At 36.2% G+C, this 19,844-nt stretch overlaps 1 protein-coding gene across 1 annotated transcript in view; it reads left to right on the forward strand.

The window, feature by feature from the left end:
• Positions 1 to 19,844, forward strand: part of GPM6A (glycoprotein M6A) — a 328,162-nt gene that overhangs the window by 263,179 nt on the left and 45,139 nt on the right. Inside the window, exon 2 of the mRNA XM_035004302.1 lies at positions 19,148 to 19,340. Coding sequence (XP_034860193.1) covers positions 19,148 to 19,340 — 193 coding nt within the window. The remainder of the gene's footprint in view (positions 1 to 19,147; positions 19,341 to 19,844) is intronic.

Consider the following 19,844-nt stretch of genomic DNA (forward strand, 5'->3'; position numbering starts at 1 on the left):
AACTTTATACTCTACTAAAATGTTACCCGTTGCCTGTATAGAATCAGGTAGGTGAACAAGTGGCAAAAATGGACCATGGTAACCTCATCAAACTCCTTCATCCTCCCAAAAGCTTCCCAGAGAAGGGCAATTCAAGAAGAGAGGTCATGAGTAGATGGGAAGGGCAGGCCAATATTCTGTGCTCCAGAGGCATTTTCTCCCCATGTCCCCCTGCATGTGGCGATGGGCCTGCCAAAACCCTTCTTGTCACTTGATATTGGGTCATTATGGGGTTAAAGCTTTCCAGAGAAATAAAAATACTCCCATTTCTTCCCATGTCCAAAATACATTGTTAATGATTTACTGAGCATTGGAGAAGGAAAATCAAACCTACTGAATTTTTTAAAAGATTAAAAAAAAAAACAATTCATACGCAGAAAAGGTCCTTAGAGACCCATTCAGTCCACTGGATCGTTTCACAATGTGGGAAGGTTAAAAGGCTTGCCCTGTGACCTGCAGCGAAACTCGCTTAGCAGCCTGGTCTCTGGTTCCCTGCTCAGAGCTCTTTGCCGTTGAATCTTAAGTAGTGTTGCTACTCTTGCCTACCACAGAGTAAGTTAGAATGTATGTTTGAAATTCATTGTTCCAGATAGTAAATACATCTGCACCATTTTTACGGACAAATACAGTGTTTATGGTGACAGGGAGACTCTTTATTTTATTTCTATTTTTTCCTAAATGATCAGGAGAAATATTCCATATGGTGGGCCTGAATATCTAGGCCTTATCCTTACTTCTGTTTGTTGAAATAGCTGCCATATTGATCATATTGGTGGCTGAAGTAATTGGAGAATGGAATTGCTATGGATGGACTCTATTGCTAAATTGTCAAAAATCTCTAAATAATATTATAGTTTTACTTGCTGGGAGTTTTGTGAGCATTTTTGCGTTGCTGTGGAGAGCCAGGATCCAGTCAAACGGCTGTGCCTTCTTTTCTTTGTGGTTGTGTACTGTATATGTAGTTTTTAATGTGAGGTTATTTATCTTTATGGCTCTGGATTTGATTTTGAGCTTTTGAATTTTAATTTACATTTTGACTAGGAATATATATTGAATATGGTTTTTATTGCTAAATAGAAGAAGTGTATCACTTCCAAATACACTGGAATGTGGGATATTGGATATCAACTCTGCATATTTTAAACAACTTCTTTTATCTTCCCTGTTGACTGTGAATTCTAGGTTTTTACTTTGTAATGGTTAAGTACAGGTTTTTATGCGTATAAAAGATAATATTCATTTAACAACTGTTAACTGAGCACCAACTGTGTATGAATTTACACTCCAATGGAAGAGACAGATAACAGTAGATAATACAGACAAGTACATTTTATATGATGTTCGAAGGTCATATGCGATACGGAAACAAGAAAAAACAGAACCAGGGTAAAGGGAACCTAAAGTCTACATTTATGAATATGGGGAGAACAGGATCCAATTTGTAAAGTGGATAGTCAGGATAAAATGTGAGCAAAACCTTGAAGGACATGAAGAAGTTAGTTCGGGTGGTATCTGAGGGAAGAATGTTTGCCCAGAGAGCGTAGCCACTAGGAATGCCCAAGGCTCAGAGTACGTGGGGTGTTAGTTCCACAGCAAAGAGAAGGTGGCAGAGGGAGGGAGGAGCACAGAAGGTGAAGTCAGAGGGACGATGGAGAACATCAGGTAGGGTTTTGGAAACCATGGTAAGGACTTGGGCTTTAGTCCAAAGGCAATGAAGAGCTATAGCAGGTTTTGAGCAGAGCACCCACCCCCAGGGCTTGTCTGGTTCTCTTTCTGTCTGACTCTCAAGCCAGCTCAATTCTCTTGTCGGTGGATATGTACTATTAATAAATGGCATGTAGAATGCACAGTGCATTTTTTAATATGATTTTTTTTTTTTTCAGTATTAGAGTTCCAAATTATTGCTGTTAATGTCTGGACTCATAGGTAGATATTCTGTTAGTTTATTTTTGTATGACTATTATTTGTCCAGTAATATTCAACATTTAGTAACTTCATAAGTCTTTATAAAGGACAAGAATAGCTCCCTCTTATTATTTTACATTTCAAAAGCAACCCGACCATTAGATGAACGTTCCATATTTTCTCTCTCTCTTTTTTTAAGTTTTTGTTTTAATTCCATAGGTTAACATAGAGTGATATATTAGTTTCAGGGGTACAGTATAGTGATTCAGCCATTCCATACATCACCCAGTGCTTATCATATTTTCTCTTAATTTAGGTCATAAATGATTAAAATACAGTAAGTCTACCGGTTCAAATTCTGGAACTCTTCGGTAAAAATACAGTATTCTGGCCAGACTCCTCCAGAAACATCTTTTTTGCTTTCCCTTTAGTACTTCAGCATTTGTTACATTTTCAAACAGATAGGCCTCCTGACTGTTAAGCTACATTTAACCTAGTTTAAAAGTCAAATATATGGTTGAAATGGAAGTCATGGGAATGCTGAGAAAAGAGGAGGAGTCTACAGAGATGATAACTTTATTTCCATGAAGCATTTGTCTGGATCGAACATAAATATTATTTCCGTGAAACATTTGTCTGGATCAAACATACATAGAGTCCAAGTCCCCCCTGGACATTTTCTTCGTAGTCATGAGGTATCTGGTCAAGGTCACTTTCATAGTGTACTTCACCTGGATTTTTCTCATTCCATTCTGGTTGTAAAATATATCAGGTCTTGTGGCTTCTTAAATGAAAGGAAAATAATCTTAGAGTTCTGTATCATCCTTGTGTAACTAAACAGCAGCATAGCCAGGTCTTGTTTAGAATATCATTATAAGAATAAACCATCAGAGGGGCGCCTGGGTGGCTCAGTTGGTTAAGCAACTGCCTTCGGCTCAGGTCATGATCCTGGAGTCCCGGGATCGGGTCCCGCATCGGGCTCCCTGCTCGGCGGGGAGTCTGCTTCTCCCTCTGACCCTCCTCCCTCTCATGCTCTCTGTATCTCATTGTCTCTCTTGCAAATAAATAAAATCTTAAAAAAAAAAAAAAAAGAAAAGAAAAAGAAAAGAATAAACCATTAGAGTTACTGTAAGCATCTTCTCCCAGAATATTATCTGCAAACAGTGATAGCATTTTTAAAATATTGCTATTTTAACAGTAGAAAGCAACTTTTACATGTTATACATTATGCATAATGTAATTTTATAAATTATTGTGTGGAATTTGGTCACATTTCTAAAGAAAATGGAAAAAAATATCATATTACTGGAATACATAGTTCACTGTCATTGATTAAAACAATTTCAAATGTCTCACCCTAATTACTTTCTCTCACTTCCAAGTTCAGTCTTAGCATGAACATTGTTAGATACATTAGAAAGAAATAATCCTTTCAATGATCTCAATTGGATCATATATTACCTGTTGAAGCTGCCTGAAGCGTCAACAGTGTTCATCATGAATACAAAACAGTCTTCCATGTTTAAATCCCAAACAGTGTGTTTATTTAGCAAGCAATATCTTTAAGGATATCTAACCTAGGACTTTCCAGTGACTTGAGAAAACCATCAAGCTAATGAGTTTATACAGCAGCTTTAAGAATAATAAAACCAACCCTATAGCCCGTGAAACCTCCCCATGGAGTTTCGTAAGTTCGATTTTACCTTTTTTTTTTTTTTAAGAGAAAGAGGACAGGGAGGGGCAGAGGGAGAGAGAGAATCTTAAGCAGACTCCACGCCCAGCATGGAGCTGGATGCGGGGCTCAATCTCATGACCCTGAGATCAGGACCTGAGCCAAAATCAAGAGTAGGACACTTAACTGACGGAGCCACTCAGGTGCCCCTTAAAAAAATTAAAAAAATAAAAAACAGACACTAGAAAAGTTTAAGGAACTGCTACTTATTGAGAAAGAAGGCCAGAAATATAATACAGTTCTATTATGACTTTCTGCAGGGTCTTTTCATCAGACCTCAGTGATGACCAATGTTGGCCGAAGACAGAAATTGCTACTCTTTCTTACATTATGAGCTATATTCTTAAGGTGTCCTTGGGTTTAGCTGCATCCTTTGATTGTAGCGCTATGAGTCCAATATATTTTTTTCCAATATAATTTGAGTTGACAACATGTTGAAGTTGAAGGATAGACATTTTGATAGGTGAGGTTGACTCACATAGATCCTGACACAAGGAGAAGCAGCAGATAGAGAAAAGACCTACCTTGGTTGTTCCATGCTCTCTGTGTTCATGAGCCAGATTCTGTGTGACATGCTGTATGTATAAAGACACATAAATCCTAATCCCTCACCTCAGAGGCTTATTCTCAGATCACATACACACCACACTACGGGAGCACTACATCCAAGTGTAGTGTAGAGTCTGTACTCGAGATTATAAAAATCTACTGTCTTATTTAATGTAGATGCCGTTTCCATTTTCCACGGGCTTTCTTGTTACTTTTGCAGCAATTCTGACTTTTACTTCACAGCCGCTAGAGGTGACTGGCAGGAACTGAAAATGAGCTTTGTGTGTATTCATAAAATTCTGGGGATTAGTAATGTGAAAGAAGAAGATTTATGTGAAGTGCAGGTTTTCATACATCGGCTGAGCTCTCTTAAAGATGCGCCCTGTGGTGAGCAGAGTACAAAAATCGCTGAAAGGCATATTCTGTTCTAACGCGTTCACAGGCTGCTTTGTAGCCCCCTTATCTCTCTCTAAACCTTTATTTTTTAACCACCACTATCTAGGAGTCCCATGAGATATGATCAAAAGAAGCAAAGAACATTAAGTATTTGGGATATGGGACAAATTAGTAGGGAGTGAAAATCACTGTAATAAAAACGCAGTGCATCTTTATTTTGTGATCTGGGTGCTCATTCCAATTGTAATAGAAGCCACAAAATGATAGGCGTATGCATGGCTCAAATAAAATCAACATTGCCTCTACAACATTTAAAAAGATGTATTAGAGACTTTGAGCTAATACATGCCTGTCCTTTAGGGAGCGGAGCATGTAACAATAGGTCCTCTGATGAGAAGGACAGGGACAGAAAGGAAAAATATTGTTCTGTTGATTTAAAAATATATTTTAGCTTTTTAAAGACTCTGGCGCTTGAGAAAAGATAGTGCTTACAGAAATGACATTTCTATTTTGAAATGCTACCATTTTGCCTATTTCCAAACATACATCAGACAATTCAGATGCCCCTAACAGTACTTTTGGACCACAAGAGAGACTTTTTCCTTCTAACGTATTGTGACAATTTGTTTGTGACCAGTTGTGAAGAAATAACTGCTATGTGCCCATTTTGAAAATTCTGCTGGTGTTCATGATAAAACAGCATAATGTGAATTTTCTGGAGGTGATTTGTTTTGTTTTCTATTCCATATATATTTTGAAATAACATTTTGATTTAGGAAGTGTTCTTCAAAATATTCTTATGATTTTGATGTTTCAGAACATAGCTTTAAATTTTGCCTCCTGCCAAATTTTTATTGATTGTAGTAACTATGAAACAAAATTTTAATATCTGCCTTTCTGAAAAAAATCATCTTTAAGTTGAGAATAAATGTATAAATTTTAAAATACCAGATTGCAGTAAAAGCCTATAATTATGTTCAGAGAAATATGGTTTTATCTGCAAATGTCATAGTGACTTTCCATGAACTGAATTAAACAAGTAAACTTTCAGTAAGTAATTCATGCTATCTTTTAAAAGAAAATTTATATTTTTTTATTTTCTAAATTTTCTTTTACAACTTTAAGTTATAATTAGGAATTATTTTGTAGTTCTTTTAGTCACTAGTTTTTAAAGTTGCATTTCTATGTTTAAAAATGTGTTCAAATTCCTTAATTTTATTTTAAATATAATTCAATTCTATTTAAATGATAGGCATTTGATCATGTACTATGAGTGTGCTAGTAGATGATTCTATCTTTGCTTTTTTTTACTGGAATTTTGAAGAAAACTGTGATCAATACATTTTTTTAGTGTCTTATGGTTTAAATATTGACTAGTAGATTTTTTTATTTTAATAGTGTGTTATTCTTTTTTCAAGATTATTTTTAAAAATTCATTTATTCTTTTATTTTTAAAGTAACAATATAAGATAGATCAAGACAATATGTGCTGATCACAATATCATCATATGTGCTGATCATAGTTAAATTTTGCATAAGGTATTCAGAAATAATTCATTGTTCCCCCTTAAAAGCCTAATAAATCCATTTAATTAAGGAGTGAACTTACATTGCATATAAACACTAATTTTATTTTGTAAAGATCCACAGAATTTCTGGAATAATGGCATAAGCAAAATATTGTTTTTGATATTGTTGATGTGGTTATAAAAATTTCTCAGTGATTATGAAGTTCAAAAGCATCTTAAAATTGCCTTGGTCTTGAGGTTCAAAGATAGCACCATATCAAGACACTTGATCTGGAATCCAAGCTGCTATGCTTAATTGGTGCAATTTTACAAGGTCTTACATGATATTTAATGTTAAAAATATAACCTCATAATGCCATATGGCTTCATGTATAACACATGACGCCTATTTGAAAACAGAATGCCTTATTACACTGAAAATTGTTGGCAATGGTTAGAGCTCCTTTGTGATGTGCAGGAGATACTTAAATTTTTTTTTTTTTTATAATGCGTGGTTCACCATATTAGCCAAGAATAAAACACACATCCTAAATTGTGTAATTTGCATGAGGATGAAGTATTTTTATGTAGAGCAGCATATCCCCAGTGATCCTACAGGCCCCATTTTATCACCAGTTGTTCCTTTCTTTCGTGTTTTCTTGGAAAAGATGTCTATCCTAAAGAGTGATGATTAATTTTTAAAATTTTATTGCTCATCTATATGTAATATATGGAAATGACAGTTAGTAGCAGTGCTACTATGCTATACTATAAAATTCCACTGAAGACAAGTGTTGACAATCTGTGCAGTCTCATCATTAGTGACCATCAGTAAGTACTGATGCAGAAAAATGCACAATTAAGAAGTAAATGTCTGTTAATAAATGATGAGCTTTAAGTTATGTTACGATTAAGGAATTCTGCCTTATCATTAATGAATTCACAATTTCCACTAGACTTTTTTCATATCGAAAATAGGATCCTCTTTCACGAGCCATAAAGGGGATTCTCTGTAAGGAAGCGATGTAGACTGTGAGAAGGAAGGAGCATCAGAAGATCAATCAAAGCAGAAGGAACAGCATGAGTGCAAAGGCTCATCTTCAGGAATTAAAAGCTAGCCAGTGTAGCTGGTGTGTGGGGGGCCACTTGGCGGGTGGGGGTAAGGATGCGGGAGAGATCACGAGCAGCACTCTAGTGTGTAAGGAAAGCATGAAAACCGTAATAGTGGAGAAACACAAAGGAAAGTCAAAGAAGGATTTTAAGGTGGAGAGTGACATACTTTCATTTATGTTTTGAAATATTTCCTCCAGCTTTTGAATTAGTGATATGTGAAGCAAGATAAGGAATAGACCCATCTAGGAAAGCATAGCTGTTTCGAAGAAAATATATCTTAGGGGAAAAAAATGTATCTTAGGCACCACATTATTCTGGAGCAATACTTAAAAGTGATTTTCAAAATTATATAGAATTTTATTGAACAGCAGTAAATAACTTGTGATGAATAGATTTTTAAAAAATACCATCTTCTTTTCCTAAATTTGTTTGAAGAGGCCAGTGATTTTTACTTTTATTGTCAATGTCATCATCAGCTTTTTCTGCTGGGAATTTAATAGTTTTGAAGCTCTCAGGGTCTTCTGTGAACTTCTTCTGTATTGTTTTTGGTGTAGACGTGTGTGTGTTTATTTTGTTTGATGGAGTATCATATTGATAATCCTCAGTATGATGTAATTATCAGAACAGAATTTTAGAGACAGACATATTAGCTTAAGTGCAAGCATTGCCAGGTATGGACCTATATGCTGTTGTATGATGAATATCCTAATCCCAGTTTTTTCTTCTACAAAATTAAGATAATCCATTACAGGAAGGCTTTTGAATTATCTCCTCAGCAAACCTTCGTAAATATTCTTTACGTGTTACACAGAAAGAAAAATAAGCTGATAAAAACAAGAGCTATGAGACCAAAAAAAAAAAAAAAGTAAAAATAGTGTTGTAACCAATATCCATTCCCCAAATTTGTCCCAAAGTAGAAAATTTTCATGATTCTTACATTTGCTGCAGGGTAGACATGGTGGAAAGTGTGAGGCAAATGACCTCTTTTTTGATCTGCCCTAGTAGTTTTTCTTTGGGACAGATTTTTCTAATTAATTCATTTATTCAGCAAGTATTAATTGAACACCCACCACGAGGCAGGTATTATTGTAGGAATGGGGCATATAAAAATGAACAAAACCCTGAAATCTTTGAAATTACAGTTTTCACATTTTGGTATGGAGAGTCAATAAACAAAGTCAACAACTGAGATAAACAATAGGTTGGGTGCTGCTGAGTGTCCTGGAGGAAAACAAAGCAGTCCTTGGGGTAAGGAGTTCAGTTTTAAACTGGATAATCTTGTGGCCAATTAAAGATGGCTGCAGGCTCTTTACCACTCCTTCCCTCCAGAGTTGGAATCCACTTCTCAACCTCCAAGAATCTGAGCTGTTGGTGATTACTTTGAGAGGAAAATGTGGCAAAAATGATGCTCTGCCATTTCTGGGCTTGACCTTTAAGAAGATTGGAAACCTGCTTTCTAGAACTCTCTTGGAGCTACTGCTTTGATAGAAACCATCCGTTATGTCCTCACCATGCGGTGAGACAGCCCTAACCACCACTTAGAGAGGCCACTCGAAACGAGATATTCCTAGGGAGTCCTTGGCTGTTCCAGGCATGCTAGCGGGGGCACCATATATGCAAGCAGAGAAGCCGACTTGGACATCAGCTCACTCAAGCCTTCAGGCGACTTCCAGAGCCAGCCACATTTTGGCTGCAATTGCTTAAATGATCTCAAATGAAAACTGTCCATTTGAGTCCAATAACCCCATGAAAAATGTGAGAAATTATAATACATTGTTGTTTTAGGCTAATGCATTTTGGGGATGGCTCATAAAACACCAGTTGATAACCCAAAGAACAAACAAACAAGCAACATTTTGAACATGATTGAAAGTTGGGAAACCAGCCATGTCGGTATTTACGGTAATTGGTCGATTCATTGCAGGGGGAGATGAGGGCTTTAACTGGATCTCCAAACATCATCTGAACAAGATTCTACAAAAACCTCACAGGTGCCTGGAACTCAGAGCAGTCTGATGCTCTACTTCTTTTCCCTCCGGGGATTGCTCTGATGACACAGGAGAAATCTGTCTCCACCTGATTGCTCTCTCACCCTCCGGGCTTATTTATCACAGTGAGAGAGTATGGCTCTAATCATTATTGAAGCAATTAACTTTTCTGCTTGGGGAAATACGTTTAATTAATCAAAACACTCTTGCTAAATCATGTTGACCAGTACAGAATGTTCTGTAATCAGCGATAATAGTTTTTTTTAAAAGATCTGAATCATAAATGTTCATATTATAAAAATTCCCATAATAAAATATTTTAGAAAGAAAAGTGTCATTCTTCTGGAAAGTCCACACTACATCGGCTTTCATATGTTTTTCAGTATTGACACTCAAAAATCAGTTGTAAAATTGCCTGTATGTAATCATACCTCCCTCATCGGGTTGCTGTGGAGATCACACAGTCAATACCTTTAAGTCTTGGCACTATTCCTGATGCATTGGAACGGCTCAAAAAATGCTTATTGATGTCATTTAGTTATAAACTGCATCCTTTGTTTAATAATCTGTTCAAAATTCTTAGAGTAAATCCTTCTTAATCCCTGTATTACATGTGTATCCATGCCACTATCAACTCATCTTAAAACATGTTAGGCATGTAATGATTTTATACAATTCTTCATGGCTTCTATACGTTGCTACGTCTGTACATCAGAATCAACTGAAGCACTTGATAAAAACAAAGTTTTCAAGGGAGGGGATCCTGAGATCTCTATTTTTGACAAAAGCCCTGGTGGTTTTGGTACCCAGCCACAAAATTAGGAGGGGAAAAAGAAAATCTCCAATCTCCAAGATCTGCCTATTCTTTTCCTCTTTCAAGATGTTCTTTTTTAAATTGGGAACTGATTTAAGTACAGGTATGTGTCAATGGCTAAACTATTTAACTTCAAAACCTGGCATTTTAGTTTGCTGTCTTGATAATTTGTCCTTAAGTATTCAAATGTTTATCTTAACTCTGTACTTTGTTTAGGCCAGGAATATATTTAAATAAAGTGTCAATTAAAATTTTAATAATATTTGGGGATTATATGGGCTATATTCTCGAATGCTTTAAAAATATAGATGATCATGTCATTAATTAAAGGGTTCACTAAAGTCTGCTTTAAACTTTACAGTGTAAAGCATTCTCAAGAAGTATAATTTTGAGCTTTTATGTTATTAGATAAGGTACATAAGCCAGGCTGTGATCCTGACTGCTCTGATTGGACACTCAAGATATCACAATACTAGATACTTAGAAAGAATATTTTTGGAAAAGTTTCTGAAAAGGTGCTAGAAATTTCTAATTTTATTTCTCACTAGTATGGAGGCTCAAAAAGAGTAGAGACCATATTTTTTTGGTCACTCCTGCACACTCAGTGTACAAAACTATTAGGTGCTCAAAAAACATTCACTGTATATTGATAGAGTGATTCAGTGCCCATGCTGCTAACAAGCCATAGGAAAAAAGGGGTGAATTTGTGAAATAAATTTAGTACAGTCAAGTCATGATGTAATGGTGACTGTACTATTTCTGTCCAAGGGACATATTTCCTTGCATAATAGGATAGGAGAAAGTCAGATTGGCTCCATGCCACTAACATCTCCACAGACACTTAAGGATCCCAAGGCTAAATTGAATTGTTACACGTTTTCAGTACCAGTCCCATGAGAAGTCATCTGCTTTAACTTAGCAGTGTGATAACTTCACATTTCCCTTGAGTGTTGATAACTTGTCTAAGACCCTTATTGGCCATAATCCCAGTAGCTGTAACTAGGAGAGTTCTCTCAGCTCTACAACCCGGCCTCAGCCTCTCTACTCTTTGGTATTGGCACGGCTGTGGGGCAGGCAGTAGGTTGTGGGGATGTAAGGACTCGACAAAGGGAGCCATGCCAGAAAGGAAAGTCCTATCAATCTGGAGATTCCTGTTCTTCAATCCTAGGAAACTGTTTTAGAGTGTCTGATAATTTGCTAATCTTCATTTTCTCTGTTTTTCATGGTGGACCTCATATTTGGATGTGGATATTGGACTTCCTTATCTGATCTTCCAAGTTGCATACCAGCAGTATGGTAGACTAAATGACATAAAAGCTTTGCTGTTGTGAAACAATTAAAATGATGGAATTAATATGTGTATGTATTTAAAATAGACGTATTTAAAATATAGATGCAATCAAAATATATTTATCCATATTTGTATGCATTGGTATTCTGGCAAGAGAGTAAGCAGAATCCTCAGAGGCCAAAAAAAAAAAAAAAAAAAAAGTAAAAGTAGCTTAGAGGGATAAGCAAGATAGCTTTGAAGGCACCAGGAGGTCTCTGGGGTCATTTTCATATTCCTGGTCTCCTTGGCTGTACATGTGGTTGCCTGGTAGCAGAGGTTAGGACACAGAGCCTGAGTTTTACCCAAGGCATGGAGTCAACTTGGAATACATAGTATAAAAACCAGGATGCTAAAAGGCACTAGTGGAAGGCTGAACCAAAAAACCAAAATGAAACAAAACAAATAATAAACATAACAACAATAATGACAAATGTAGGATAGAAAAGAAATTTACCTTTTACCTTGTGTGGGTTGGGAGGGGGAAGTCCCCTCCCAGTTTGATCCCACAGGCCAGCTCTCTTACGCGTTTATGACCTCAATTTCTGCTACCTTAGAGAGACTGGAAAAACCCAAGTTTAAGATTTAATTTAAAGGAAGTCACCATGAATTCCAAAAGATTGCTATCCTGCAGCTCATGTTTTCTAACAATGATGCAATTAAGACACAAACAAATAATAAACTAAAAAGTAGAAAAATCTCACATATTTGGGAATTAAAACAAAAACTCAGAGAAAGCAAATATATAAATAAATTTTGTATCAAAAAATCACAGTAGGCTTTAGAAAAGTCTTACATATATATGAATGAATACATATATAATACATATATAATAATGAAAAGATCACATATTAGAACTTGTGAAATTCACTCAAGTAAAATTGGAAGGGACTTTATATCCCTAAATATTTTTATTAGAAAAGAAAGACTAAAAATTAATGAGCTCAGCAACCATCTCAAGACATTATGACACGTATAGCAAAATATACCACAGTAAAGTACAATTAAAGAAATAATTTCAAAACAAATTAATGAAACAAGAAATAATCATGCAAAATGGGTCATTTGAGAAGAATAATAATATTGAAAAACCATTGGCATTTTATCATGATAATTATTAGCACTATTTGCTGAGTATTTAGGGCCCTCTGTCTCGTGGAAACATAGTAGAATTGTACTTTGTGTTCTTTGTGGTTGAGAGGGAGCCATGTTGACTCTATTTAGCCATTGGACTGAGAGTAGAAATGTCACCTATCACTTGCAGCTCAGAGTATTTAACTGTCAAAGTGAGACTTTCCTGATGTTTCTTATTCTGAGGTTATGACTGGCAATGTTCCAGATGATGTCTCCTTTTTCAGCCTGAGTTTCTGAGTGGGCTATAGTGGCCAGAGAGCCCCACTACTAACCTGGGTTGGAAATATTATAGACTGAATGGAAAAATAAAATGTGATGTTTTAAATTATTGAAAAAAATGTTTTTTGTAGAAACATGGAACATAAAACATAGGCATCCTGACTAATGCACTTTAAGAATAGAGAAAGAAAGAAACAGGAAGAGAGACAAAGGTGGGGAGGCGGTGGGGGGAATGGAGGAGTGAAGGGGTGCAGAAGTGAAAGAAGTAAGGACATTGAAATCATCAGAGAAAACAAAAGGAATTATGAGCAGATGATGAATAAATTAAAAATACTATAAAACAAAATTACATACAACTTGATCATAAATTTTAAATCTAATTTTAAGTTTATAAATGCCTATAAAAATTGAACTTAGTAAACAGACTTACAAAGAAATAGAAACCTTGATTAGTTCTATAACCATTAGCAAATTAGATCAGTAGTTAAAATTCTTCCCACAAAGTATGTAAGTGGCCTGAATGGTTTTACTAACTAGTTCTACCAAATATTTATGGTGCAGCTAAAGCTGACGCAAACAGCCCCAAAGTCGTAAGGTATGGAAAAAGGAGGTCACTTTACAAGGCTAGTATAAATTTACTTCCAAAACAAGAAAGCAAAAATTAGATGTCGGTCACATTCATTAACATTCATTAACATAGATATCCCTATCCTCACCACTACAATTTTAGCCATATTTTATATTCCTTTATTTCAACTTCAATCTGTTTTACCACCAGTGGCTTCTTAAATTTTCCTCAGATACTCTAGTCACACACCTGCCTCAGGACATTAGCATTTAGTTTTCCTGTTCGAAATCTTCTTCTCCCACAGACCTTCTTGGACGGCTCCTTTCTCTCCTTCAGATCTTTTTTTAAAATGTCATCTTGGTTATTCCTTTCCTGAAAAAACTGAAATCATTATTCCAATATTCCCTATGCTTCTTCCCTGTTTTGGTTTTTTCTGTCTGCACTTTTCACAATCTCACATATATTATTACTTCTGCATCTTGCTTATTGTCTGTCTCCCACCTCTAGAAAGAGAGCAGAGTTTTTTGTTTACTTACTTACTTCCACAGCCCCGGCAATTAGCATACTGCCTGGCACTTGGTGAGGATTCAGGAACTATTTGTGGAATGAATTGATAAATGCAAAAGTATTGAACAAAATGTTAGCATGACGAATTCAGCAATGTATGAAAAATACAGTATGACTCAGTTGGATTTTTCTCAGGAATGCTAGTTTAAGTTAGAAAAACTTACTGAAATGGCAGATAAAAGGAAACAAAATTATTTCAACAGATGAGGGAAAGCATGTTATAGAATCCAAAATTAAAGAGACCTCTTTAACCAATAAATCAACAGCAAACATCACACTTTATGGTAAAACATGCCAAATGTTTTCTTTATTATCAGGAACAAGAAAAGGTGTCCTTTTCTCATTGTTTCTACTCTTCTCATTGCATTTTACCTGACAGAATAAGCCAATAGAAAGATAAATGCAAGGTACAAATAATGAAAAGAAAGCTCAAAATTTTCACAGATGATATGATTATCAAAAAAATACAGAGTAATGCACAGAATCAAAATAATTCAGAAGATCATCAAAAGAATTTGGCAAAATTTCTAGGTACATAAATCAGTATATAAATACCAGTCAGAATCCCAATTAGTTAAATTGTGGAATCAGACAAACTGTTCCTGAAATTTACATGGTCATGTAAAAGAGACATTAATAGCATGATACACATGAGGAAGACGAACAAACATATTGTAAGGCAGGGTGACATTGGCCCAGAGACAGACCCAGACACTGATGGACCAGAATAGACAGCCCCCAAATACACCCAGACCTCTCAGGGTATTTGGTGATGACCAAGATGTCATTACAGCTCAGTAGAGAAAGCATCAACTCATTGATAAATGGTGCTAGGAAATATTTATCAATGATTTAATTGTCAGTGTCATTTGTCAGTCTCTTTTCCAGAATCCACCACTGGGTTGCTAACCTCTCTCCTCAGTTGCTTATATTCCAGGCTCTTTTTCTCATTAGTTTACATTCTTTCCCCTTGACTTACCTTGGTGCACTTTGTGAAATGAGCAAAGGCAAAGGCTTGTGTTTACTTCATGATGTTTAAATGGGAGTAAATTAATCATGTATCTCCTCTTTCTAAAAAATTTGGAGTATATCAGGAACTTCTGGGTTTTTTTTTTTTTTTTAATTTTTGTATTAGGACAAGTCAGTGTATAGCCCCACTAAATACTGGACAAATGCTAATGTTTCAGAGCATGTTGAAAAGGAAGTGTTGTAATTCCTTGTTACTTTTTTTTTCCTTTGAAAGTAAAGGCATAGTATTCATTCATTTGAGAAAATACAACCAGGAACTGGGTATGTATGAGAAGTGCTTCACTGTGTATATGGGTAGTGTCCACTGGATAGCATGTAAATTCCATGTTCGGTATTTGAACTACCAGCTCTACTTGACAATCAGTGGCCTATTCTCCTCATATCTAGTCTTGAAAGTGTTTCCTGGGCAAAGTAGTCTTTATTGTTTTTATAGAGATTTTCTCAAGAAATGTATTTTCTCCAGTGCCAACACTTCACGTACGATGCTTTCACCGATAATCACTAAATGGAGTGGTTTCTCATTTTGAGGGGCAGTAAAAACGTGGTGGTGGGTGGCAGCCAAATCCTCAGCCTTAAAGGATGATTGTTGGGAGCATGTCCTGGGCCCCAGAGCACGGTTGCCATGGTGATTCTTCTGCTCTGCCAAGGCTGTTTCTCACTGTGGGTGGAAAGAACTCCCCTGCCAGCGACTATGTGGGATTCTGGCAGCTGGAGAGAAGGCTGAAATGATGCGCTCCTTCCCCAGATGGGAGTTCTGAGAGTCTTCTTTTAAATCTAATAGGCAACTCAGGCCCTGTGGAAGAGTGGGGGTAATTAGGATCTAGCCCATTACAAGTGCAAAATGTGCATGTTAAGATTCTTCAAGTTTCTTATTTTGAGTAAAAGCCTTGCAGAGGATCAGGACTCCAACTGAAGGAGTCTAGCCTGACTTGGCAGTGAGGGAGGGCTAGAGAAATTTGTATTCATCAATAGGGTTAATATAATTCTGAGGGATTTAAATGGCAGCATTTAAATAGGGAGTAAAAGAAATATTGCCATTTAATTTGGAGATCTTGAACTCATTCAGAAATGCCTGTTAACTCAGGGCTGTCAATTTGGGCTTACGCAGTATTGAAATTTATCTCATGTTTTTCTAAATTTAAAAGGCACTACTGTAACTAATCCTATAAACTGTGACATGATAACCACCACCACCCTCCCTCTCCTGAGATATATGGAGTCTAGGTAACTAGGCTTGCTTGCATGGGGGTCTTAGTATTGGTCCATCTAAACCACAATCGAGAAAATGTGAAATAAGTAGAAACTGACTCTGATAGAATTCAGATTAGCAGAATTAAGCAAAAATCTTCAGTAGCATTTTGATGATCATCTGTATAGGCTTACCACTTCATTGTTCCTGGGCCTCATTCTGATTTTATGTTTGTTTTGTTAATAAGCTTTGATAAGACCCAGGAAAGGTAATCCCTATCTATGAATTTAATGTTTGGACCCTTTTCTTTATATTTAAACTTCTATTCTGAAGGGTTTTGTTGACTACATTAATCTGGTTTTGACACCTCAATGCTTGCAGAAAAAATCCCACACACCTATATCGAATTCTTCAAGAATAGTAGGGGAGAGAAATCACAAAGGAATTGGATTTGAAATTATAGGGCTGTTTGGGGTCACTCACCAAAATAAGGGTAACTCCTGTTTGGGTTGGTACTAATTTTGTTTCTTATTCTTCTTTATTTTTAAATAAACAATAAGGTGAAATTTTTACAACATGGAGAAACAGAATAATTCAAAGATTTTTCTGCTATCCTGTTAATCTCCACTCAAAACTGTGTTCAATGACATTCAGAGACTATACACTCTGGTCTCATCCATCTGCTAGTGAAATCTCTTCCTATCATATGAAGTGTCAAGCTGTTCTAACCTTTTCTTCTTCCCCACATTGTGTGTGTGTTTATCGGGGAAGGAATGTTCAGGAAATGATTTCCTGGACTAACAATTGCTATGGAAGTGAGGACATGTTCAGATTTCCTTTTCTTGCCTCTGGGGCAGATGAGGTGAGCCATAATTCTCTCAAGAAGGCCAGTTCCAATGATCAGTATTAAAATTAGCAGGCTAGACCACTCTCTAAATATAAAATTAATTCACACACAACTTTACAATGATTGCATGCGTTGTATGTTACTATAAACATATATGCATTCTAGATAAAGGGCACACAGATCTTCCCATGAATTACTTAAGTACAATAAATAACCATCCATTTTCCAATCTCACTTATTTGTTTCTGCAGAAAGGAAGAACCAGTTATGTAGAGAGTTTTTGAGAGGCTTCAGCATTACAAAAGGAGATTTGATCAAGAATTTCCAAAAGGAGAAAAGTAGGAGGAAATCTCTGGAGTAGGATATATATGGGGGAGATGGGGGGGAACACACACAAGTGGATGGAGGGGAAACTGAGATCATCTTAGGAGTGCTCTGAGCCTGGTAGCCCCTTACTTAGGCTTCCTTTCTTACCAGCAGCTGGTAGAGTACCTCATTAATATGTCTTATTGCAAAACATACACACTTAAGCTCTTAGAAGATATCTAGCAAGTTCTGATACTTACCTTTAATATTAACAACCAAGCTTTCAAAAGACTAATGTGACAAAACTTTAAAAAGCAAAAGCGATTCCTGTCATCAAAGTATTTTTGAAAACCATATTACAATACAATCAGAGTTAATCTTATAGTTACAGGTGTATCTAGTAATGGTAGCCCTGACGTTTATTGAGTGGTTACTCCATGGCACGCACTATTTAACTCACTCTGTAATGTAATGTAATGTAATGTAATGTAATGTAATGTAATGTAATGTAATGTAAATGTAATTTAAATTCCAGTGTAGTTAACATATAGTGTTTTATTAGTTTTGGGTGTACAATATAGTGATTGAACAATTCTGTACATTACTCAGTGCTCATCATGACAAGTGTACTCTCATCCCCATCACTACTTCACCCATACCTACCCCCTCCCCTCTGGTAACCACCTATTCTAAAGAGTCTATTTTTTGGTTTGTCTCTTTTTTTCCCTTTGTTCGTTTTGTGTCTTAAATTCCACATATGAGTGAAATCATGTGGCATTTGTCTTTCTCTGACTGACTTATTTCACTTAGTGTTATACTCTCTAGCTCTGTTCATGTTGTTGCAAATGTCAAGATTTCAGTCTTTTTATGGCTGAGTAATATTCCATTGTATATATATACCACATCTTCTTTATCCATTCATCTATTGATGGACACTTGGGCTGTTTCCATAATTTGGCTATTGTAGATATTGCTGCTATAAACATAGGGGTGCATATATCTTTTTGAATTGGTGTTTTCATATTCTTTGGGGAAATATCCAGTAGTGTGATTAATGCTCACAAGAACGACTTGAGGGGAATTCTTACTGTCACCCTTTTACAAATGATGAAATGAAAAGAATAAACTTGCCAAAAAACACACAGTGGTAGAGTGAGGATTTTACCTGTCCTGGTTTCTCATTTTTCAGTATCTTTCTCATTTTTTTTTAATCACGCACCACAGCAAGAAGTAGATTTCACATTTGAGTCACTACAAAGATAACATAAATTAATATCTGAACTCAAAAGCCTCTAAAATAATTTGCTTTACTGCATGCAGTGCACTCAGGTATTGCCTAATCTGTTCTCTTTCCCTTCTAAAAACTGCTGAGCAAAGTTCACTGAACTGGGTTCGCAATGAACAGGTTTTGACCCACTGTTTTGAAAATACAGCTAAAGGGAGTTCCATAGAATAAATGTCATTGAAATAAAAACTTAAGCAGATGAAATTTGACAGCAATAAAGTCAAGATAGAATGATATACACGATGAAGATTATTATGGGAAGTCTGGGTCAGGAAGGAAGGGTTTCTATTGGTTTGGGGGTAGAAGAAGAGGAAGCCTTCAATGGAATTAAATATTCTCTTACTTGTAGAGGATGGGTTTATAATTAAGAAACTTGATTTTTATACCCTGCAGGGCAGACTGGATGTGTGTGTTGATCTGATGTCATCTATAAATGCAAATACACCTTCCCATAATTGCATCATTTATAAATAATTGCATCTATAAATGCAAATACGCCTTCCCATAATATTACGTTAATATGTTTTCATTCTTAGAAAAAGTTTTCTAAGAACGAAAACATATTAACGTAATATTAATATAGATCAAGAAAAAATATTAAATCCTAACTGTCTTCCGTTGGTCTTCTGCAGGGTGTTTTGAGTGCTGTATTAAATGCCTGGGAGGCATTCCCTATGCCTCCCTGATTGCCACCATCCTGCTCTACGCTGGGGTAGCCCTGTTCTGTGGTTGTGGCCATGAAGCACTCTCTGGAACTGTCAACATTCTGCAAACCTACTTTGAGATGGCAAGAACCACTGGAGATACACTCGATGTCTTCACCATGTAAGTCACTCTAGGATTGCTTCTCGTCTTGAGAGTATATGTTCACACTGCTGCGTGTCGAATAAATGGGGGTGTAGAGTTCAGGGAGGCAATGTTACAGATGAAGAAATAAATAAGTGAGTCAAAAGAACTTTGACCTTTACCATGAATACAGGACACATAGCAGAAGATCTGAAGCCAACCGCATCTGGACTTAATCTGTGTTTTAATCTGACTGTCAAGTTTTATCAAAAATTCAGTTACCATTAAGTGGAATGCTTGCATTTCGTTTGCTCTTCTAATCTGAGTAGAGGCTGCTCTAGTAGAACAGAGGAGAGAGTAGAGAACAGGGCCAGGTATAAATGTAGACTCTGCAGCTAATTCTAGGACGATCACCAAAACTCTTTGGGTGCTCTTACCTTTTAAATTTTTTAATTCAACATTGGGTATGATATCATCTTTCTTTCCCTGCCTCACAGAAGTGATGTGAACTTCCTAAGAAATCTTGGTGAATGGTTCTTATTG

This window comes from Mirounga leonina, unplaced genomic scaffold (assembly GCF_011800145.1).
Source record: "Mirounga leonina isolate KUSES-001 unplaced genomic scaffold, KU_Mleo_1.0 Mir_128, whole genome shotgun sequence".
In the NCBI taxonomy this organism is placed as follows: domain Eukaryota; kingdom Metazoa; phylum Chordata; class Mammalia; order Carnivora; family Phocidae; genus Mirounga; species Mirounga leonina.